The 24,289-nt window shown below is 42.5% G+C and overlaps 1 protein-coding gene across 2 annotated transcripts; it reads left to right on the forward strand.

Annotated features, from left to right (window-relative positions):
• Positions 1-1,669: 1,669 nt before the first annotated feature.
• On the forward strand, positions 1,670-23,693 carry SSU72 (SSU72 homolog, RNA polymerase II CTD phosphatase). Of its 2 annotated transcripts, NM_001007875.2 has the most exons (5): positions 1,670-1,835; positions 7,637-7,780; positions 20,453-20,592; positions 21,537-21,655; positions 22,677-23,693. In NM_001007875.2, the coding sequence occupies exons 1-5, from the start codon at positions 1,756-1,758 to the stop codon at positions 22,776-22,778; spliced, it is 585 nt and encodes a 194-aa protein (NP_001007876.1). In that variant the 5' UTR covers positions 1,670-1,755; the 3' UTR covers positions 22,779-23,693. The 2 variants fall into 2 exon arrangements, with proteins under 2 accessions (NP_001007876.1, NP_001384616.1); NM_001397687.1 differs by lacking the exons at positions 20,453-20,592; positions 21,537-21,655; positions 22,677-23,693 and having other exon boundaries at positions 7,637-8,947.
• The last annotated feature ends 596 nt before the right edge of the window (positions 23,694-24,289 follow it).

The raw sequence follows: 24,289 nt of genomic DNA on the forward strand, positions 1-24,289 counted from the left end.
GAAATTAATTTGCCTTCTTTGATTGCGCAGTTAAAGCAAGCTTTATCCAGTACTTGCAGCAAATCCCAAAGCATGCAGAGCACCACACGGAGCTGTCATCAATCCCAGCCTGTCCAGGCAGCAGTCAAGAAGTGGCAGTGTGCTGATTTAGTGCTGCCATGGCTCTTATGTCCCCAGTGCTCGAGGAGCGGAGGTAACTTCTAAGGCAAGCACAGTCTCCCTGCTGTTACTATAACAGGACCTGGCTATTAAAAATACATACGGTACTTTCCTAGGTGGTATTTTATTGTGTTTATCCGGTAATTTCCAGTACAGCTCTCAGGCCACCTCCATTTAAAATGGAAGGTTAATATGCTTGTTAACAGGCTTTTTTTCTTTTTTTTTCCCCTTCTTGTCCTGTGCTAAACGTGAGGAAAACAGCTACTGAAATTTAAGCTGCTCAAGCTCAGCCTGACCCCAGCTTTGAATCTTCTCTAGGAAGCAGTCTGAGCCTCGGGCAAGGAATCTCTCTTTAATTCCATTAGGATACTTTTTGTGGTACATAAAAGGGAAGGGCTGCTTGGTTTTGTTTGGAGGTGCAAGCGAAAGCTGGTGTTCTGCTTCCATGGAGATTCGGAGTTGAAGACTTATCAGACTGCAGATTGCTGCTCTGTTTTGCAGGTAGGAAGGCTATGACGTGGGGGCTGAAAGAACGGCAGGTAACTGCGTCACGTTCCTGTTAAAGGCTCAGTACTATGGCAGTAGTGCTTGCGTGCATTTTCTTGGAGTCAGCCTGAGCAAACAGAGCCTGGCTGGCACTGCTTTCAGCAGTACCCGTCTGAGGGCCATCCAGCGCTCTGAGCATTGAAGGAAAGGTGTAAAAACAACACAGGTTTAGCTTCCTTCAACGAAAGGTTTTTCTGGGGAAGCTGTGAGGAGTGAGAGGAAAAAGGCTTTGGTGGGAAGCGGCGTGTGGAGAAGGGCTTCACCTCAGGTGCTGCGCTGAGGCGGGAAAAGGGCGGGAAGGGGCTGAGGGGACAGAGGGGGGCGGTTCAGCCGGGAAATGCCGGGGGAGAGGCGGGAAGCGCGAGGAGGGGGGGAGGCTGCAGCACAGTGCTGAGGGGGCAGCGGCCCGTTGCGTGCAGATCTGAGTCCCACGGCCCAGCTCCTCACATCCACCGCAACATCCGGCTGCCACCTAGTGCTGGGAGAGAAACAAAACCCGAAGCCTCTGCTTTTCAGGAATTAAAAAAAAGAAAGAAAGAAAGAAAGAAAGAAACGCCATAGCTTGGAAATAGTGGAAATCGAGGTGCCACAGCTGCCACTCACGAGCCCCCATGCTTCTGCAAAGCTGGAATGAGCCAGAAAGAAAAGGGAGAGATGTTACACTGGGGAACTCAATGCTGAGAATTACGTTGCTGACTCACGCGCAGTCTTCCCTAATTCCTGGTTTGCAGCCCTGTGCGCAGGCGGACTCCGGCCTCACTCCCAGCTCTGTGCCTGGCGGCGCTCTGGCACTGCATCCCCCCCTCCCCCCGTCCCTCTCTATGGTATGGGCGGCGCTCTGGCACCGCACTCCGCCCCTCTCTATGGTACGGGCGGTGCCACCCCCCGACGCCCGCTGCGCGGTTGGCCGCGGCGGGGCGGCGCTGCCCTGCTGACACGTCCCGGCCCCGCCCGCCGCCGCGCCGCGGCCGCCATTTTGTGTGAGCCGCCGGCGGGGTAGCGCAGGCTTGGGAGCCGTGGGGAACGAGCTGGGCTCTTCCCTGCGCCGCCATGCCTTCTTCGCCGCTCCGTGTGGCCGTGGTGTGCTCGAGCAACCAGAACCGCAGCATGGAGGCACACAATATCCTCAGGTAACCAGGCCCTGCACGAACGTCTCCTTCAGGCCGGGGCGGCGAGGCCTGGCCTGTCGCTGGGCCCTGCCGTCAGCCTCCTGGGCCCTGTGGGCCGCCTTCTGTCGCGGGTTACCCCTCGGCACCGCATCAGGGTCTCCGATCGGGGCTTCGGGACCTTCCTCAGGCTCGAGTGGGCTCTGGGGGCAGCGAGGAGCTGTCTGCGGCCTAAGGCCGTGCTCAGGGCCTGCGCCAGACTCCTCTGGCCTACAGCCTGGGGACTCCGTTCTTGTTTGTGTCCTCTTTTCTCCGGCCATTGCTCCAGGTGGGTTCGCTGGAGCAGCCCCAGCGATGGGGCCCACAGCTGCCAGCGGATCGTCGGACCCAGTGCTGCCAAACTTGAGCTGATGCAATGGACAGGCACGGAACAGCTTCTGTATCTCGGCATCGTGAAGCTTAATTGTGCTCCTCCTCCTTCCCCCCCTACCCCCCCCCCCTCCCTCCATACGTATGAAGTCTGGAGCTACAGTAGATACTGAAAGTGAGCGTTTACCCTTTGCAGAAAAGCTGCATGAAGTATTTGGTTCAGGATGTTGGACGTCTGAAATAGTGAGAGTTTGTTTATTTAGCACGAAGAGGACTTTCAGGTTGGCTGAGTTCAAAAGGGGAGATAGGAGGCAGTGAAGATGGGTGGGTGGGCCGACAGGAGAGACCTGATCTGCCAGAAACTGTGTTTCTGAACCTTTCCTATGCAACACGGGGACACGATAAAGGCCTTTTTTTCCTTTATTAAAGTTATGCAAAGTTAGCATTCACATAAGGTGCGCATTACTAGCACAGTCACTCAAGCAACAAAGTGTAAATTATGTGGTATGTTTACAACCATGGAAGGAATAAATAATGGAAATACCTGGTCTGACAGCCATCTTACTGTGAGCATATGATGCTATCAGTACATATGCTTGCATCAGATGTTACTTGAAGCAGTTCAGTGAAAACACAATGTGACGAATATGTGTTTTGATGAGTGATGGTGAAGGGATGCTGTTTTTTCTGTTGATTATATGCTAACTATATTGTCTGAAGTGAATGTCAACCAAAAACTGAGTCCTCAAGGTGCAGGAAAGTTAATTTTTAATATTGAGCCTTTTTATTCCTCTGTTTTTGCAGAAGAAATAAGTCCCTTCCATTGTGACTGATCATCTTCTGGCAAATACTGCAGGGAAATGCTTTTTGGAAGCATCTTTTCCATTGAGGTTGTAATTAGGAAAAATAAAATCTCATTTTGTAGAGGCCTTTGAACAGTAACATCTCACGTAATTAGGATTAGCAAGAAAGGCATAAGGGGCAAAACAGTTGAACTGCTGATCCTGCTCTAAAGAAACAATTAGTCCCTGCAGTGAGAATAATCATTTGCTTTTAAACCCCAGAAGAAAGTTTGCATTGGCTCCAAGTCAGTCTCCTGTACCTAAGGCAGTCTCTCAATGTTGCTGTATGTTGCACTGCACTTCTGAGAAAGCACATGACTAAAAGAGGAAGAACAGTTGGGAAGACTTTTTTTAAAACAAAGGAAGTTTGTTATTGTAACTTCAGGGAATTGGTGAAGGAATTATGAAACTTGTAAGAACACAAATACAAAAGAACCACAGGTGACTACAAACAAAGTCTGGAGGTCAGCCTTCAGCGTTGGCCCATGGTCTTACAGAACTGTTCTACAGGAAACATCCCAAAAATAAAATGTTTTTGAGGTGTTCATCACGGTAGATGAGTCTGACCTACATCGTTACAAACATCTAGAAGGCTCCAGAACTGACTTCTTTAGTCAGTTCAGTGTGTTCATCAGTTATGTTTTCTTTCAGTCACGTTTTTCAGGTAAAAGTTATCTGACTAATTGTCCCCATTCCAATATTCAGTTTGTAGAGAAAAATACCTGTATCTTGCTGTAAGGCAAGCTGCAAGGCCTGCCTCATGCTTCCTTAAACTTGAACTGGTTGGCACTTCCTTATACAACAAAAACAGTCTCTCAGAAATGTGTGCACATCCTGCTGTTCTCTCATTGGGCTCAACAAAACCCATGTGATTAGGCTGCATACTTTGTACACATCAGCAGTTTAACTTTGTTCTTTTTCTTTAACAACACACCATATAATAAGAATTGCTGTTTTCTTTGGTTTTGAGGCGTGTATACATTTCTTGTCCTCCTAAGCTGCAGAGGTTCATCCCAGAGGGTTTGCCATCTCTCTGGTTTCTCAACTTGAATTTTATGTTCATCCTTACTGTACTAAATCTCTCAGTGCTACAGCTTGTGCCTTTGGAAGACAAATGTCTTTATGTATCTTTGTCACACTGAATAATCTACCAGTTTCAGGGGTTATTTTGGTTCAGCCCAAGTTCCCATTTGGCTGGTAGTGTGTTTCCCTTTTTTTTTTTTTAAATACAGACCAGTTTTTAAACATCTTGTTGCTGTTCTCATCTTTCAGCAGGTGTCTTTAAAGTCAATACAATTACCGTCACCACTGGTTAACGTTGAGGCATTAAAACAAGTGAGAGGCAAGACAGTAAGGGCTATGCAGGGAGATGGAATCCTTCCTTAAAAGCTGTCAAACTGGCTGTCAGCGTGTAACCAATCCCTAGTTCACATCTTACTCATCCTGTGTGTTTTCCTTTTACGGATATGACTTCTGCTTGACTCTGTTTTCCCCCACAGAATACACAGGCTTAGGCTGTGATTCTTCTTGTAACGCTGAAGAGGAAGGTAGATGGGTTACACTTAGCAGCAGGCCTTGTTATACAACTTCTGTGTTTCCATTTGTGTATCTTTGGTTGTACACAGTTGGCATCGATAAGGAAATGATCGTTTCAGGCTCCTCAGCATACAGCAGGTGCTCTGGTAGCTTTGTAGTTGCAGGGTTTTATGGCATAGATATCCTGTCTCTGCCTCCGTGCTTCAGTTTCTCTGTTATTCTAGTAGTGGAAGCTGGTAGGATATTTGTATGCACTTAAGTTACAAACGTGCTCCTCTTATTTTTAGTGCCCGAAGAACTTAGGGTTGTGAATATGAAATATCCCAGAGGCGGTAAACTCTTACAAGTTGCAACCCCAGCAGCCCAAACTTAAATTCTGTGTTAATGATATGATTTATAGTTCAGCATTTCCTAAGTAAAGGAGCTTGAGTTGCACCCTCGCAGTGTAGTTAGGTAGGTCAGTCATGGTTCCTCCTCTGAAACCTGTCAGCAGCTGAGTGCTGCCAAATGGGTACTGGAACTCACGTCATTTAATTCAGGGAATCTTGAATTGCCTCGTTAAATCCTTCAGAAAGAGGAAGTGCTTTAACACAGCACATTTAATTTGACAGCTTATCACCAATCAGTAAAGTACGTGTTACAGTACAGCGAGTTGTTAATGTTTTCAAGACTTTTGTAATCAAAATCAGTTAACAGTGCTTCCATTCCTGCTGTGTAATGGGGTGATGCTTATTTTTTTTAATTGCTTGAATGGCATAAGGTATTTTTGAAGTGATTTAGGAGGAGGACCCTTGCTAATTATTCTCCTTCTCATAAAGCTGAATAAAGTTATTTTTCTTTCCTTTTCCTGGATAGTTTAGCTAGACCAAAAACACATGCTAGATGTATGTTGTCTTGTAGAAAGTAATCGCTGTTAGAAGGCTGAGCAACAGAAGAACAGATACTTGATGATTCACTGAACTGGATCTGTCCAGCTGCTCAACAAAAGCACACTGTTGAGTAATGTGTTAGTGCAGGCAGTGTCATCGTGTCCCCCTCCCCCCGTGTTGCAAGAAGTATGTTGAAACATGCTCAGAATATTTCATAATAGTACGCTTAATGCATAACTAATGCAAAAGCTGAATGCTGGCAAATGCCCGTGACATAGCATGAAGTTATTCCAGGTGAGGTGTGCATTCCGGCTCCTCAGGGAAGTACCTCCCAGTGTTGAGCTGCACACTTTAGATGCTTGAAACTGCAATGAAGATTTGCTTTGATTGATTGGAGATTATGTGAACTACAGGAGCACTTCTGACAGTTGGAGATGAACTTGACCTGTTTTACAAGTCTAAAGCCAAGTGTTTCAGCCTTCTAGCCAGTAGTGACAGAGTTCTGCCATGTAATTTTCTCCATTGGACTGTATAGAACGACCTCTTCTGAATTATCCATGAAAATAGATTGTAGTGCTCCTTAATGTCAGCGTGGTTTGGTTAGGTGTATTTAGGTTAATTGGAGGAAAAAAAACAACCCAACAAAACGCAACGTGATGGCATTACCTCCAAGGCAGGCAGGTTCCTGGCTCTTTTTGTTAAATTAAAGTTATTAAACGTGTAGTTCTTCGTAAGAATGGAATGAGGCTATTCCTGGCTTAGGCAAGAGTTGTAGGTGAAGCCAGCAGAATATCTGTTCCACTTTTGTAAAGGTAATTACACAGCGTGTTTCCCAGTCAACTTTAAAGAGGCACCAGATACTGAAATGTTTGTAGGAAGCCCATTAAATTATAACAGAGGTTTGGCAAAATCGAGAACTACAATGGCCAACTCAGCAACTTTAGCAGAGCAGGTAAATATTTACTGTTTGCTAATGTTTATTCCTTATTGCCCAAGATTGAATAGAGAATGCATGCGTTGCAAACCTAAAATATCTGAAAGCATACACACAAGAAGTGAAACACTGTATACATCAATTCTAAGAAAAAATACTGCAAAATGTAGGCACTGTTTTAGAAATGGTGTGCAAGTCTTGATTGCAACTGCAGGGAAATGCAGGTCTTGGGTCTCTTCCCCCAAGGTTTTCCTGTAACTAAAGAGAACCGTCTTAAGCAAGATTTGTGTATTGAATCTCATGATGCAGATAACATCTTCTAGTAAAGCAGAAAAATACTGCGTCTGGAAAAAGAACTTGCAGATAGAATTGAAGTAACTAAATAACCGAACCGTTATCTTAGAAGCCCTGCCTACCTCTTCATTTTTCTTCCGTTGGTTATTGATTTGTTTTTTCCTTTCAAGAACCAGTGAATTTTTGCACTGATTCTGTGCTGCAGTAGTGGAATGTACCTGGATCCCTTTTCTCAGCTATAGAGATATACCAGTTAGGAGGTTAGAGGGCAAACCTCCATGAGTTGGGAGTTTATTTCCTGTACCCTAAAGCAGTACGCCTGAATCCCATCCAAATAATCTTCCTCCATGTTTAGATGATGAAGTTCTGAAAGAGAATAAAAGAGATGGTTGGTAGGGTAGGTATGCCTGGGGATGGCTGACTTTTCTATTAGCTGAATCACAGTCTTTCAGAGAATGGTTGGTGACCTCTCAGAGCTGAGTTTTAGCTGCATTTATGTGACTTCGCTAAAAATCTTCAGTGTATGCAGGCTCTGTTCCTTCTGGCTGTAATCCTTTAGGAACGTTTGTTCCTAATCCTAAAGGATTTTTTGTCACGGTCCATGGCCCTGTATCTCTGTTCTAATGTATGTTTTTCGAGGGGAGGAAAAGACACAAAAAACTTTGAAATCATTGAATTGTTCCGATCAGCATTTCTTTGTCCAAAGGAAAAAAAAATAGGTTTCAGAAAGCAGTTGTTAGTTACCTTAAATTCTGTATAAAGACATCTGAGGTGATATTGAGATGGGGTTTTTTTGTGTGCACTGCCTCTCTTCAGACTTCTGCCCACTACTCTGCTGTGTTGTAAGTCTAAGAACATTGTAAACATAGTTGTAAATGTTGAAATATATTTGGACTGTTGGTTGTACTTTGATTGTACTTCAGTGTTTAAAATCCATCCAGTCTAATTAATGCTTCCCCCCCCTCCCTCACTGTCTTTCAGCAAACGAGGATTCAGCGTCCGATCCTTTGGAACAGGGACTCACGTGAAACTGCCAGGACCAGCACCGGACAAGCCAAATGTTTATGATTTCAAAACAACATATGATCAGATGTACAATGATCTGCTTAGGAAAGACAAAGAACTGTATCCCTATGGCATGGCCTTAAAAAAAAAAAAAATCCAATATGGTTCTCCACAAAAGGTGTAATTCATTATTTGGCATTATGCGTTAGGAATATATAGTTACTTAACTGACAAGCTTAAAATGTTTTAGGTTCAATTGAGGTTTTTTACAGAGGGCCTCTAATGCTCCCTTCTAGGTTGAGTTACCATGTACTCACTCAGAACTCTCTTTTGTAGCATGTTAACATGTTTACCTCTTGAAGGAAAGTGCACTGATCCTGTCACAGGTTGTCCATTTCCTCCACAGCACTGTGGATTGTACTTTCCCAGTGCAAAGACTGTTCCTGATAATGGTCATGCCAAGAGCTGCTGCCTCAAGATTAAAATAGTATTTAGTTCAAACTGACAGGTAAGGTTTACAATATACTTTCTCTGGGAGAGAAGATACTTTCATTAAAGAACTCACTCTTCTCAACAAGAGCTACTTGATATGATCTATGCACCAAAAAATTCCTCCAGTATATTTTAAAGAATGGACATAGGAAAGCACAGTAACATACTTAATCCTGGGGAGCAGAGGTGATCAGGGTTATGCACACTACTTAGCTTGATTTTAAAATGTCTGGCTTTTTTTCAGTTTCTTTAAGAAGGAAGCCCATGTGATTATTTTGCACAATCAGGACACTTGTTCTAGGTACTCTTTTTTTTCCTCTCAACAAGGGAGCTGTTTGGGGTTTTTTTTTAATCGTTTTTTAATTGTGAAAGAGATCACTTAGCCTAGAAAGACTATCCAATATACAGTGAATTTCTGCTGGAAAAATAGAACCTTCAAAAATCCCTGTTAAAAAAGGCTGGGCTGTTTGGTAAAGCTGTACAGCACAGTGAGTACTGTTTATACATTGGAATACCTTTCTCCATAATGTTCCACACAAATTGTGTCTGTTGCAGGGGGTATTGGTTCTCTAATACTTATTAGTGGCTCTTTTTTCAAGAAATGCTTACTTAAATGTCTTTTTTTCCAAACAACAGGAATAATAATGATTTTTAAATGCAGGACATAGTCTTAATGCATCATGTGTATAATATGCGTTTTTTTGTATCCTTCCACTGATACAAGGAAAATCTTGCAAAAACATCTTACTGAGGTATGCCATATCTTGATTAAAAATGAATTGCTTCAAAAGAAAATTACCTGAATTGAGCCATAATTTTTATCAGCACCTCATTGCATTCTTTGCTGCTGCTGCACTGAATGTCTGAATATGGCATTGCTTTCAGAAAAACAATGTAGTCTCCTCCATTCAACACATTTTGGAATTGCCATGTTTGCTCTTCTCTGTGCTGGAGATGATTACTGTGTTCCCCAAATGCATTTGCAGTGTTACAGTTAAAACTTCTCTGAAAAGAAAAGGAAGCAAGTTTAAACAACAGTCATTGCAAGAGAAAGAGGGCATAAACAATTCCCTCTGTATCTTTGCATGTTTCTCAAGTGCTATATTATGAAGCTTTCAGAGTGAAGACTGTCAGTGCAGGAAGCATGTGCATTTCCAAAAATGGGTTTTGAGGGGGTAGAGACTTCCATAATAACCCAGACCAGGCACATTCTTGTCATAGAGCTGTGGAGTAGTTTTTTGTGAAAGTATCACGTGGGTTCTCAGTTAAGGTAGATTTTTGTTAGCATTGGATCATACTGATGAGAGGCATGCACACATTGCCTGTGGTAGGTGGGGAGGGCCTGCTCTTCTGAAGGGCTTGGGGTATAATTGATGTGGGAAAACTAATTTGTCATTCTTAGGGTTTAGTTCACCCTGTTCCCCAGCCTGCCATGTGTCTTGAAGTGGTATGTCTCAGTGAGAACTGTCAGCTTGTTCCCATACTCTAGTGATGGAGCACGGATTTGAGTGCTGCCTCATCTAGGAGTGATTTCCTTCCTCCAGTTCTGTAGGCCAGCAGGGATCCAAAGCATTAAGGACACCAGATACTCAGTGAAATTGTGGCTGCAAGGGACTTGGCACGTTCCCTGTTGGCCAGCCAAGGAAATGGCCCCTTCTTTCAGAAGGCTCTGGTCTCAACCAGGAATGAGCTTCTGCAGTGCTGGACATCAGCCAGAGGGAGGTAAAAAAAACAACAACAAAAAACCTCTTACTAATCACTTGAGGAAAGGAGGGAGAGCAGAACTCTTAAAAACCCACTGTAGAGAGTAAAAGTACCTTCACTGCTGTCAATGAGTCAAACCCGAGCCCAAGCTTGCATACCTAGAAGGCAAGGCATGTGCTGAATTTCAGAAGCATGGGGATATGGGATTAATGGAGCCAGGCATACGTGTTCAGTTGAGTAGGTGGTTGATATATAGAGAGATTAGAATGGAAGCAGTCCAAAACATTTTAAGATGTGATAGTTGAACCTTACAGTTAAAATAAGTGCTCAGTTCTACCATTGCATTTTTAGAACGCTGGGTTTAAACTTCCTGTGCCCCGATAGAGGGCTGCAGCAGAACTATGCAAAGCTGTTCTGAGTGTAGTTTTTGGATGCTTCTTAATACTCTTCTTTTTGGGAGAAGAGTGAAGGGTTCTGCTACTAATCTGTAGGAGGTATGACCAGTATCTGGAGTACATGTGTAGGATTATGCATGGGTAGTGTTGTGCTGCCTTGTATTTGCTTGTGTAACTGGACATCTCAAAGATAGGCCAGTGTGATTGCTTGTCATTACAGCTGTGTGAAGGGATTTTAGAACTTAGTCCTAATTATGTGATGGTGACTAGAAGGACAAAAGAAAAACAGAGGAAAATTGATGAGCCTTACTATCAGGGGAAAGCAAGAAGATGAACCTTTCCAAAAGCCAAAATAAACGTGCAACAATTGCTTTTATGCCCGGGGTAGGAACCATTCAAATGGGAACTTGATCAGAAGTTTTCAAATGGGAACAGAATCAGAATAAAGACCCCAGAAGTTCTGGGGTCTTTATTAGTATTAACTAACTCCATGATTGACTGTTTGGGTTTCTTTTTTCTTTTTCTCAGTACTAAGAAGAAATACAATTATTTCCAAATACGTATATATTTAATATTGTTAGGATTTCTAGGCAGCTTGCCTGATGTGATCTGTTCCTCTTCCCCATTTTTTTAATGTCCTCTTTTAATTTAACCAACTCCCTGACTGTAGATAGAATTCCAGTTCTGTCTCCATTGTTATGCCAAATCAGGAGGGGATTTAAAAACAAGCCCAACAAATCAAACACATACTTGGAAAAATGTTGGGAGTTAAGGACAAAAGCTGGTTTGGTGCATCTCAGTCAAGACATAGGATTGTTTTCTGACCCAGAAATTCAAAACTGTTAGTATTACAGGTGAATGTAATGTAGATTTTTCTCTGTGAACTCTATATTTTATCAGGACGGCCATACAGTATTTCTTGTGCTATTGCTGATGCTGACTTTTCTTTTGTTTATAGTACCCTTCCCATTCACAACAAGTGGAAACAGTTTCTGTTGTCGTATACAAACTTCTTTGCCTGCAAATATTCGTAGCATTGTAGACTCCACTTAGCTAAACCTTAACCCTGGCTTATCCTGCAGCCTTCTGCCTGCTTTGCCCTTTGCTGTCTTAACTGCTAAGGTGCATTGTAGTAGAACATCAGTGGAGGCTCTGAAGCAAGCACAGGCAGTTCCAGAACTGGGGAAAAAGCAGAAAAAAATCTGAAGCAGGTTCAAGTATGCATGAGATTTTCACAGGGTGCAGCTGAAGAAAACTGAAATCTCTATTCCCTGATGAAATAGGAGGAGAACCAGCAGAACTGTATCACTGAACTAATTGGTACCACTGTAGAACTATACAGGTGTAGGATTCTGTGCCTTTCCCAAAACGTTCAGATCTCCAGTGCCTGTGAAGAGAAATAAGCACAGTGGAAGAGGGCTGTGTCTGGCTGAGAAGAGAGCATCCGAGAGTGGTGAGGATGTACAAGGAATCATTTTTCTCTCTGCAGACTGGTAATGAATGGCAATGTTTTAAAACTACTGTCATAGTCAGACATTGCTGCATTAGGCTTTTCTGGCAAAAAAAAAAAAAACAACAACTTGCATTCCTCTCTTGGAGTGGAGTGTAGTGCTATCTGAGTATTGAAAGCCATATTTTTGGAAAGGTTTTCTCTGTACTCCCTTCATAACAGTACTACTGGAAGAAGGGAGTTACATTCTCATGCAGATTATTGCAACTCTATTAAAAGTTATTTGGCATCAGCCACAGAATTGCTGAGCTAACTGTTGTAGTCTTGCGTGCATAGTGTGGTTGTGTTGCTGGGGTCTGTTCAGAGCAAGAAATAAATTCTTGAGTGGACCAAGGTCATGGCACCTTAGAGATGCATGGGCTGTCATTCTCTTCAGTCTGAAGGGTGGACTCTACTTGAATTGAGAAGTAAAATTGAAAAGGTAGTGTCTTCCTTAAGACACCTAATGAATGAAAGATCTGTATGTACTAGTCCAGGATTACATCTACCACCTTCTCCCAGTCAGTTACAGCATGCTGTGCTCAGGAGAATGGTAGCTTGGTCTTAGTCCTTTAGAATTACTCAATTTGTGTAGCCAGGTCTTAGAGAATTCTTGCTCTTAAAATGGTCAGTTTGCTCCAACACATCATCTTAATGCTGGAGTAAGCTGATACGGAGAAGCTAGTTAGTAGGGAGTAGCTTTATTCTACTTTCTTAGCCTGGTAAGTAAGAGAACAGCTGTAAGACTTCTGATAAAGTTCATTGAAAGCATAAAGCAGATTTTTTTTTTTTTTGTGCACTCCAAATCAATCTGGACCTTTATTTTCTGGGGCTTTAGTATCAAAGAATATCTTGAATCTCACTGCTTAGCTGTGTTTTCCCAATTGATGCTTTTCTGCCCTTTTCAGTATACGTCTGTGACTTTGACTAATTCAGATTCAGGTAGTTTAAACCCACTCTTCCTGGAGTAACTTGTCCTGTCTCATCCTCAGGCACTTTTTTACCACTGGTCTAGATAGATGATCTTAGTGATTTTTCCAACCCTTATGCTTCCGTGACCTTTTTCTGGCATTAGATTACCATTTTCCTCTTTTATTCAACTCCTCTGAAGGGACTGATAATTGCATTACAGTTAATTTGTTGTTTTTCTGCAGTTTGTATTTTTTTTTCCTGCTTGGTTCCACTCTTAACTACTCAAACTACTCGAGCTCCTTTGGAAATCTGGGAAGCCTCTATATTTTTGTTCATTTTGGCCGATGACTGTCTATTGATAGAGAAGCCATCGAATTTAGTCAATTACTGTTTGTTGATTTGTTTGCCTCTTTCAGTTTGTTGATTTGTTTGCCTCTTTCAGTTTGTTAAACATCACACAGCCCAACCTTGCTCTGTGAGTCAGGAGACTCACACAGCCTTGTCTGCTGGACAGCATCTACTGGAAAAAATAGGAGGCCAACTTCTGCTTCTTAGGCAGTGTCGGATAGCCAATGCACTTGAAGTTGATGCTCTTCCTTGCCCGCAGTGGTTTGATATTCCTCTTGCTCTCTGAAAACCAAGCACAGTCTTGGTGTGGTTATAAAATAGAGGATGTCCCAGGAAGTTCTGAATTTATTCGCATCATAATAGAGCTCAAGTTAATGACTGCTTTTTCAAGAAAAAGCATAAGCTGGAAATAGATGATTATAGTGTAGCAGTACCAGGAATAAGATCCCTTTTCATTGAAATGAGGTCGTACCATTTTGCTTCATAGTTTTCCTATTAACAGAGCAAGTAGAACCAGGTTAGAGCTGCCATAGGAAATTTGCAATGAAAACAAAAGGTGCAGCACAGAGTGGTAAAGACAGCAGTGTTTTTTCCTTGCACAGTATTTCATCAAAATCAGTTTCAGATGTTACTACTTGAGTTATCGTTTGCTGAAAGGATCTGGGACTTTTACTCTGTCAATTCTAGTTCTCTTAATTTTTTATTTTTAACACAATTGTAGCTAAGTTGTTTTTGCCAGCCACACTGGTTGTGCTTTGTTATCGTGTAGTGAAGAAACATGGTACTGGTATCCAAATACTCATGGACTAAGATAATGGCTGTGCTGGTATGGATGGGGGAGAACTGCTGGAAGAGAAGTTGTGAATGTTTTGCTCTAAAACACTTGCCAGCTTTATTTTGAATACCATTTATTCATTGCAGAAAGTTTTGCCACTTAAAACTCTAGAATGCATAATAATTGAGCAATAATTCATGATATTTCTGGATCATTGAACCTACCTAATATATGGAGAATTTATATTGGACCACTTTCCTGGAGGCTGTACAAAGCAACCGTGAGTTGCTTAGTGGGGAAAGAAACCACTGCATGGACACACAGGAGGACTAGTGAGCTCTGCAGAGCATCTGCGTCGTGCTCGTTGAGGCCATGTAGCTCACTCTTGAGGATTCCTTTTTTCGAGAGTAACTTACTCACATTCCACTCCAGGTAAGCCCTTCATGCATGTATTTCTCTTAAATTTTCATTTGTTTTTCTTTCTGAATTTGGAACTGATGAACAGTCGTCAGCTGCTGTTCTGACCTGGCATTCCAGGGGTCAGTGGAGCAGCTGCTGGATCTCTGTATGACTGAAGCCACTGCAGTCTTCTCTTGAATGCAGTGCAGTGTAAGGCTCATTTTCTTTCTTATACATCTTTCAAAGTACTTTAATACTCTTAGTGAACTGGAGGGTAAGGATGAGGACGTGACAGAAACTACGGACACCTTTGTAACTAAAGATACAGACTTCTTTGAGCATTTTGTCTTGCAGAGTTCTCTGCTAAAACTAGTGTGTGGAGTTATGAAGCACATCCCTCTGTACTTCAGTATCCTGCTTGTAGTGTTGTGCTCAGGAATGCTTGCTGCAGAACTCATCCTGCATATCTTGCTCAGCATACTGTTCTTAAAAGTAGTCTTGCTGTCTTGATCAGTTGTGTCTTGGCTTTCCCAAATACATGAAGTATGTGAAATAGCTTAATTTACGTAATTTGGTAATGCTTTTGTTTTACCTACTATGAATTCCAGCTCTTAACTCTGTTTAGCTAAAAATGAACTTTGAATTATACTGTACAAAGCTGTACAGTAATGGAAGTCAATTTGAGAAACGTTGTTGCAGACCCTGTTTCTCTCAGGTATTCTCTAGAAAGACTAATTTTTCTCACAAACCTTGTCTGTGCAAGTATTTCCAAGTGTTTTCCCTTGCATCCACCTGCTTGTGACACTTGCTGCTCATGTTCTGAAGCCTGGCATTAGTTTCTAAACCTGAGGAGACTCCAAAAGCAATTTGTGTTACTTAAGCACCCTCTTCTGTTCCCCCTGCTTGCCACCTGGTCCTGATGTTGATTTCTTAATCCCTTTGTTACACATCCATGTCATCTTGTGGCCTTGTTAGTAGTAGGAGGTACCTTGCTGAGATGACAGACCATTTTTTAGGTTCTAGCAATTGAAATCAAACTCCACTTGGAATGCTGATGGGATGCTGTGCATAGTCAGGTGTTTGACTGTGCTGTCAACCATGCCACATCTTTGAAGTCAGGTCTGCCTTTGATATTCTTCTTGTTCTGATAGTCCCTTCAGTATGTCTGTCTTATTTCTCCTTCACGCTTTAGATCTTACCTTTGCTTCCCTTTTTCCCCTTTGAAAGCTTATTTCTGCCCAGTTTCAACCTCAGATACAGTTCCATCTGTTCAGGGCTGGCAAGTCACTGTCTGGTACTCAAGGCTAAACTAAGGTCTTGGTTCTCCCAGAGATGTGTGGGCACATAGCCCTCAGCTTTGGGGCTCAGTCAGACTAGAGGAAATCAGCATAGCCAGCGTGTTATTATTGGGCTAGGTTCTGGTGGTTATTGACCAGCTGCTGTGAGCTTGCTCAGCAGGACTTTATCTGTGCAACTTAGAAATGTTGACCTTTGAAATGTCACTTGCTTTTCGTTGCTTACTCATTCATCTGCAAGTTGTTAATGCGGGCACAAACATTATCAGAAATATTTAACCCAAATTAGAATTTCTGTGATATTTTGGGATGTCATTTTCAGTTTTTGGGCTGTGCATTGCACAGTACCATAAAAGACGTATGAACAAACTCTCATTTCTACTAAAAAATGCTGTTTCCTTGCCAAATGAAAGGCAGTTCACGTTCCAGATACAGGACGTAGACAGTACAGCAGCAACAATCGCAGCAGCAATCTGGAAAGCAGAAATGGTAGTGCAGGTGCCCTTTTTAGTCTTTTATTCCCTGCAAAAGAAAGTGATTCTGCAGGTGGAAGAAGGTCGGGTAGTCGTTCCCTCTGTAAGCATCTTGTGAAGCAGGGTGAACCATGATGCACCTTCTTCTTAACACAATTTAATAAGTACATTAAGTTGATATGGAAAAGACCTGCGACTGCCATTCATGCTAGTGTGCTTGAGACTTCTGCTCTACTGCTATTCTTCAGAAAGAAGAATTGCAGTTTTTGAGTATGATGACAGCTGCACGAAAGTGAATAATCGACATGTCAAATGTGTTGGAAGATGTAGAAGCTTTGGCTGTCAGCCATTGCTTCAGAGATGGTTTTTCCTGAGAAGTGTATATTCATTTTATCAAATGGAATTTACCTGGTTATGTTTCATAGATTGGTCTCTATTTTAGGTGACTAATTACACACTCCAACATTTTCAGGTTATGCTACTGGTGGGCTTCTTTATCAGCTTCTTCTAGAAGTTAACAATGAAACATATTGATACTTCAGTCATCAATAGGGTTTGTTTGTTTGTTTGTTTATCCAAAGGTTTTTAACCTAAGACAGTGTATTGGTTTTCTCCTCTAAGATTAGTCATCTGCAGGCTAGATGTCTTGATATGACCTCGTTGGCTGCCCTCATACCAAGGGGAAGAAAGGGATGTTTCGGATCATGTTTTTTTTTTAAGGAGGGTGGAAGAATTAAAAGAAGGTAGCTAGGCAGCAGATACACTGGATTCTTTTTCACTGACTGTCAAGGAAGACTTTCTGCAATGAGCTGGGATGTAGACGCTTACTTACAACCTTCGGAACCTGCATGGTTGGATTCCTCTGAACTTCCTCTTAAGGTATGGAAGATACTTCTGAAAATACATTGTTCACATGCAATGATTGCCACTGTAAAATTCAGCCCTGTTCAGCAACAGTGGTGAGAAACCTAAGCCTTAAAACTCACCATCTCATCTTGAAACATCTTAGTGTAAAGAAGTAGGCATTAAGTTTTGTTTTGTTGCTTGCATGTCTTGCGTGGTGCTGCTTGGTATGCAGGTGATATTTTGCAGAGTTCTGAGATAGACATTCCTTATAAACATGCGACTTAGGTGGCCTGAGATGGTGATCATTCCTGTCTGTCCTTCTCTGAATGTCAGGCTATGAGGCTGAACTATTGAAATTTCCCTGCTGAGTTAATAGAGCATTCTCATTCCAGCTGGATGCTGAGCTCTGCAGAGCAACAGCTTAATGGGAGCCACAACTCATCTGGCTGCATCCATCTTGGATTTAGTCCTTCCTATTTCTCTGAATTTCTCAGTTGGAATATTGGGGTTTTGTTTTACCTCAAAACTGAGTCGTTAAGTGGGAGGCCTCATCATCATAGATGCTAGAAAAAAAAAATCCAGTAATAATTAGACTTATTAAAGTTGATAGGTACTCTTAATTCTTATCACTCCGAGAAAAGCAGTAGCAGTCTTGCGCTCTGGCAGGCACTGAACGTGTCTGCTGATGTGTAGTGTATCTCTTTCAGCCTTTGTCTGATCTTGGGATTTATCCAGACTTCCTGTTCTTTTCTTTGCTAATCTGTTGCTCTTTTGTCAGTCTCAAGTGGGAGCTATCTAAACATAACTCATAATAATTTCTGTGCAGTCTAGTTGCTTTCTGTACCCTGTATTTTGCGATATGTTTTGTGCTCTATAACAAAAGTATCTGTTTCTATTTAATGCAAATAAAACTCATTTTTTGCATAACATTCTATAAGCTTGTTTGGTGGTTAAAAAAAGCTCAATTTACAGCCAGAACTTCCTTGTAATCTTGTTTCTGAGGTTTGTTTCCTCTTAGTGTCCTCTTGTGGTTTTACCTGGGAAGTGTATTTGACATAAAACGTTGATGGCTGGAAGTGATGGGAAGTCTGACACAGGGTTAGGTGTGACATGTAGATGGCTCTTCATATTTAACAAGGGAGGGAAGTTCTTGGTTATGAAAAGTCGGATCTGATGCATTAGGTGATTTTAGTGCAGATGAAGTACTGCTCTTTCAGGTGCTGACAGTCCACTTCAGTGTATCAGGGGGATTAATCTCAGCATTTAGTTCTTCAGGGAATATACTGTCTTTTTATTCAGGACCAACTCTTTTTCAAGTACTGTCTACCCCTCAGAGAAAGTCCATGTCACCTTCCTACTAAGTTCTGCTGTTTGATGTAAAGAATAGAATGCCCAGACTACCTTTGATTCTTCATGGATAGACAAAAATTTCTAAAAACCATCTTATTTTCCTAAAAAAAAAAAAAAAAAAAAAAAAAAGCTTCCAAAATGGAGCTTGGAATAACTTGTTACCAAAGATGGCTGTGCAGAGGAATGAGTATGTTGTTCACATGCAGAGATGGGGAGATAACACTCATGTTTGAATCACTGTGAATGAGATACAGTATGCTGACGTTTACCTGAGCTCATGACAAGAATGAAGCTGGGTTCTGATTATGCATTGAGAACAGTCAGATCAGGTCCCCCTGCCTGCTGAAAGGATGCTGTGCTGTTTTCTTTTTTTTCTTCCGGTGAAAAAAGACTTCAGACCACCAAAAATGAAAGTGTCGTGAATCTTAACTGCTTATTTCAATCTCCTTATATAGGCAGATGGACCCTTTTGGGGAGAGAAGTAGCTGTAAGTTGGCAGTGGAAAACTCGACTGTGTGAAGCAGAAAGCTTGGCTGTGTGGGTTTTCTGGATATGCGTAATTCTATCTCCATGCTCAGGAAAGCTAGGGAACAGATGCCAGCGAAATCTTATCCTAGAAATGGGAAAAAAAAAGAACTGAGATAAATGTGTAGGATGTTGTGGTTTTTTTTTTTTTTTTCCCTCTCCAACAGCATGATGTAGAAATTGGGATTAGAGATCCCAGAAGGGGCTCACGGTCAAAGGCTGGTCAGAGCAATGCAGCCAGTTGTTGACATTGCAGGTATTCTGCAAATGGCTGTTAGGGTTCATTGTCATGCTTTGTACGTAACCAGAGGTCTGTCGTGGTTGCACTGATGTGTTTTGTTCCAAGCATAACACACCCAAGGAGATGGACAGAGGTGATGTGAGGAAGCTGTGGGTGCCGGTGTACAAGAGCTGTCTGATTTAGCTTGGGGCTATACAGCACAATTCCTTAGTTATACAGGATGAACTCTTTTGGGAAAGAAGAAGGGTAGAAGGCTTGGGAGTGATCCGAGGAAAAGAAATGCAGCAGAAGTCGGTTCCCTGATCGAGAATTGACAGTATATATTTGTGAGAAAGCGTTGTTGAATTTGTAATTCAAAGCAGATTTTCTTCAGTCAAGTAGTTAGTGGGATGCTGTAGATACATAAGAGAGCTGAACATTTTTTTCCATATAAAGTAGTCTCATACATGGGTAGAAGGATGACTTTAATATAGTTCAAAAACTTGAGAGAATTCAGTGCTTTTGGAGGCTGTTTGTTTGAACGCTGTTGAAGAACATCCTGAAGCGTGTAGCTTAGCAGGTATGGACGTGGCTGCCTTGGGCACTAGGACTTGAGGAGGGCAGCTGCAGAAGGGTGAACAATTAATCTCTGTTATCTGTTAATCAGTCTCTTGCTACAAAAGATCAGGACTGATTTCTGAGGGAGGGGTGAGGGGAAGATGCCTGTTAAGTACACAACCTTCTTAAAAGGAAAATAAACCAAGATGATCTCTTACATACTTAACACTAATGATGGATATGTTATATATATTTCTGCAGAATCCTTCTGTTATCTCAAGAAATCATAAACTTATCCTTAATGCTGTTTTAATTTAGAAATGTGTGCTTGAATGGCTGAAAATATCTGGTACTTCAAGGAAGAGATGCATCAGTTTCCAGATTTCTTTAGTTCAGACCTTCCTTGGTATTTATAACCAACCCGTAACGTTTTTTCTCAGAGAGTTTTAGTGAACTGAGCAGATGTATGCAACACTGAGCTCTGGTGTGCCCCCAAATGAAACTGCATATCCCAGAAAGCTAAGAGGGGTGGGGGTTATGTGTATGGGGATTAGTGAATGCTGTCTGAAAGAGGAGTATGGAGTGTCACCTTCAGCCTCAAGGCTGTGGTAGTGGGGGCCGTGACTCAAGTGATTGCAGGACATTCTGTTAGCAAATGAGTAAGTCTGTGCTCTAAGCATTATGGATATAAGAACAGTTGCCCAAGGAAAGGAGTCCTTCTGAAGAACAAAGATCTAATGAGGGCCACTTAATGCCTCTACCATTGCACGAAGGGCACCTTTAGACTTTTAGACCACCAACAGTGGTCTAAAACGCAATGGCTATATGAATTATCCTTACTGGGGTCGTGCTTCCACCTTAGGAATCTGCTTAATGGTCATTAATCTTGATACTTGTAATCAAGGGGAAAAGAAGTATTTTAAAGATACCGTGATTTTTAACTTGTCTTGGTCATTTGCTCGAAAACATGACTTTTCTTAAAGTAAAGGTACTTAACTCAAGCAACTTCAGATACACACAGAATGGGATTTTACATATGTTGGACAGAAATAAGAGAATCAAGCCACGGCCGGAGAGATTCCAGAACTGCAAAGACGTTTTTGATTTGATCCTAACGTGTGAAGAAAGAGTCTATGATCAAGTAGTAGAAGGTAAGGACCCTGAGCTGATAAACCAAGTTAACTTTGAGTGCTTCTCCCCCTTGCACCCCCGCCAGCGTCCTTCACAAGTCTGGGAGCATCTGCTCTGCTGGCTTTGCTGGAGCACCAACATGGAGAAGTGCTCACAAACCATTGGCACGGATGGTGTGTACCAGGGAAGCAGCAACTGGAGATGCTGGATGCAGACTGCCGTTTGGGGTGCTTTTGACATACAAAGGCCACCCAACTACATCAGTATTGTACACGCAGTGGCTGTTGCCTGTCTTTTCAGTCCTTGTTGATCATATTGCTATCAGTGTAGAGCACGAAATATTTGTGCTTCTTCAAGCTGAGCAATTAAGTGTTCTGAATGCTTCAATGAAGCATTTGGGATGTATTGGTAAGTGATGTAGGGGAAAGTGCCCTGGGATTGTCTGGGTGGGTCTCCAGTTAATACCAGCATCTCAAATGGAAAGCAGCTGTTTTATGGGAGTGTTCTGAGTTAGGAGCGTAAGAGGCAAAGAGCAACCACTTGCCAACCTCTCACGCTGTGGTAATGCTCTTTGTAACTGACCAGTGGAAGGAAGAAAACGAGAGAGCCCAAATGACTCTTGATGTGTAAGGCTGCACCTCAAAATGGCGGCGCTTCAAAATGGCAGCGTCTCAAAATGGTGGCTCTTCAAAATGGCGGCACCTCAAAATGGCGGCCTCAGCAGGCGCTGCTGGGCTGCACAGGGGTAGGAGAGAAACTGGGAACTTGAACTGTCAGTACCCTTCCACAATCTAAATCCTTTGGTTTCCCAATTCTATCTCTTTTGAAGTAACACTGTGTTTGTTGTTTGTTTTTCTTCATTAAAAAAAAAAAAGCTAAATAAACCATTTTCTTATGAATGCTGTGTAAAGCTCGATTTCATTCCACCCAAAGTTTTGCTGTTGTGTGTTTTGTTTTCAACTAGACTTAAATTCCAGAGAGCAAGAGACATGTCAGCCAGTGCATGTGATCAATGTGGACATTCAGGATAACCATGAGGAGGCAACGCTGGGTGCCTTCCTTATCTGTGAGCTCTGCCAGTGTGTAAGTAGAGAAGGCTTGTTGCCTTGGGTTCGTGCGACCCCACTGACTGCACAGGGGTTGGGGTTCTTTCAGTACTTCTTAAAAGTGCTGCAAATTGCAGAAATTAAGTGAAATCCATGTCAAGAGACCTAACTTCCCAAATAACTTTGGAGCTGTTGTGCAAGCAGATGAGTTGCAGTGGAGCTGATGATTTCTGAAGTGAAGAGTGTTCAAAACCAATGTTGGCTGCCACGAAAAGCAGCAGCATGGAGCACTGCACGTAACCACTGCACTTGTTGGGCCCGTGTTCACAGCATTTGTTTATGGCTAAAATGTCTGTTTCTGAGACAGTTGTAACATGTGGGATTTAAACATCAGAGCTGCACTCTGAATCACGATGTGCTTGAAAAGCATCCCGTGTAGGTGTGTTTCCTGTACCACCCTGTTGTGTGTATGATGTGGAAAACCTGCTGCCTCCTGTCTTCCACCTTCGATGTTCTTGGCCCTACCTCTTGGAATGAGGCTGGGAACAGTTGATGCCACTATCAAGAGAACAAAGGCTCTGTTTCACAACATGCAAGCCCACTGGCTTACCTATTCCAGTGTGGAAACGCTTTTTTTTTTTTACTCCAGCCTCTGTGATCTATTCTGGTCTCAAATACTTGCATCCTTTCCAGATCCAAAAATCCTAAGAGAATCCAAGGGGCTTGAAATGTTAGCCATCTGTTCAGTGTGCTTGTAGCTGTTGCGAAGCTTCCATTTGTTACCTAGTGAGGATGGATGTTGCCTGCTCAACAAAGGGCTCACAGTGCCAGCTCGGTGGGTTGGAGAAGGAAGGTTGTGCAGATGAACACGATGCAGAGTACGTGTGGGTTTGGGAATGTCGGGAGTCTCATTAAAGCACCCAGTGCTGCACAGTTGGGTACTGCATGCTGATTTAGGTTTCACAGTAAGCCAGAAACGTTGAGTCGTTGCCATTCTCTAAACTGCATTGTATCCTTGGAGCCCAGTTAATTAGTGTTTTTTTTTTCTTCTCATTTAGATACAGCACACAGAAGACATGGAAAATGAAATAGATGAGCTGTTACAGGAATTTGAAGAGAAAAGTGGAAGGACTTTTCTTCATACTGTCTGCTTTTATTAAAGCACATCTGTCTCCTAGGCCTTAACACAGATGAGAGAAGCATGTGTTTAAAGTTCTGATTATACTGTATTTTCCTGGAAAATGAATATTGATTTTGTTTTGTTCAGGACTCCTCTTCAGTGGTTGTTTTTGTTCCAGGTATTCTGTCACAGGCAGGCAGAGATACCAATTGAACTGTACATATGCAAAGTATGCACAAAGGCCACCTATTTAAAAATGAAAATCAAGATTTCCTTTAAATCCTACTTCAATTGTTACGAGTAGGCTCTTAATTATACAGAGAGTATTTCTTGAATATAAGTTTATAATGTATTTTTCCAGCTTACAAATTTATTTTATTTCAGTTGTGCTTTCTTTTTTTTTTTTTTATTATTATTATTATTTTAATGTGACAGAATGGCTGAACTATGTGAAGATATGAGTGGAACAATGGCAAATGAGTTATCTGTATATTATTAGATATAAGATTGGAAGCATCCAATAAAAATGAAAAACCTGCAAGTTTGTCTGTTTCTGGAATAGAAGCCGAGTGGCTGTGACTGCTCTGTGGGATCTCAATGGGAGCTGGGAGAGCTGCACTGCCCCTGGTTTGGAGGTGCTGGGTGTTTGGGCACCTCCCCTTGGTTGGTCATCCTGTGTTGAACCCAACTGCTCTGCGTTCTCCACGTGAATTAGGGCACCTCCACTAAATCTCTTTCGGGTCTTAATTGCTTTTGAATTACTGTGTGTGAGACTGAAATGTAAGGCTGAAGGGCCCCATTGTATCTATGTCTTCTATGAGGAGGAAGAAGGGGAGAAGCTGCAGACTCCGCTGTCAATAGAAACGGTTTGAAGCTTTGTTAACTGAAATGTCTTTGGAATGGAAATATTCTCTGCGCATACAGCAATAATAAAGGTGTTTGTCACAGCCCTCCATCCGGACGCTGAGTGTGTGCGTACGAGCAGAGCAAAAGCCCTTTGTGCAAAGTGGTGGAGATTGAAAGCACGGAGCTGAAAGTGAGAACAGACCGAATCGTTGGGCATCCCCAACGTGAGTGGTAAATCGCTGCTGCTTAAAGGCAAGAGGAGATCTTAAAAGCTGTTTGGCTAAAGGAATCCGTGAAGGATTTGGAGCAAGCGAAGTCTATGAGCTCTTCAGTGCTTTGAGAAGTGGAGAACAACTTAAATGTGCCAGAAGTGAAGTGGCGTGAAATGGAGCTTGGACTCCTGGCTTCACGCCTGCCTTCTCACTGCCCTCTGTCAGCTCAAGGGAATGGCTTAGTGCTTCATAAAGACACTGATTTCCCCATGCCTGAAGCTGATGCTGGGGGCTGCCTCTGATTTTTAGGGGGATGCCACTCTTTGAAGCAGCTCAGCTCGAAGGCTGTTGGTCCCAAAGGGATCCTGTGCATCCCCGCCCCTATCATATGGGGTTGGCTGTGCTTTCAGCCGCCCTATGGGAAAGCCACATCCTGCTGGCTCACTCAGCCTGCTGGCCAGTGCCCAAATGGGTCAGCGCATCGTACAGGGGT

Source organism: Gallus gallus, chromosome 21 (genome assembly GCF_016699485.2).
Source record: "Gallus gallus isolate bGalGal1 chromosome 21, bGalGal1.mat.broiler.GRCg7b, whole genome shotgun sequence".
NCBI lineage: Eukaryota > Metazoa > Chordata > Aves > Galliformes > Phasianidae > Gallus > Gallus gallus.

Bases quoted from the DNA above. Each gene is read 5' to 3' on its own strand.
- SSU72 (NM_001007875.2), top strand. From the start codon at position 1,756: ATGCCTTCTTCGCCGCTCCGTGTGGCCGTGGTGTGCTCGAGCAACCAG. The intron at 7,781-20,452 runs GTATCCCTATGG...AAGCAACTTCAG, and splicing joins CTTAGGAAAGACAAAGAACT to ATACACACAGAATGGGATTT. The intron at 20,593-21,536 runs GTAAGGACCCTG...GTTTTCAACTAG, and splicing joins CTATGATCAAGTAGTAGAAG to ACTTAAATTCCAGAGAGCAA.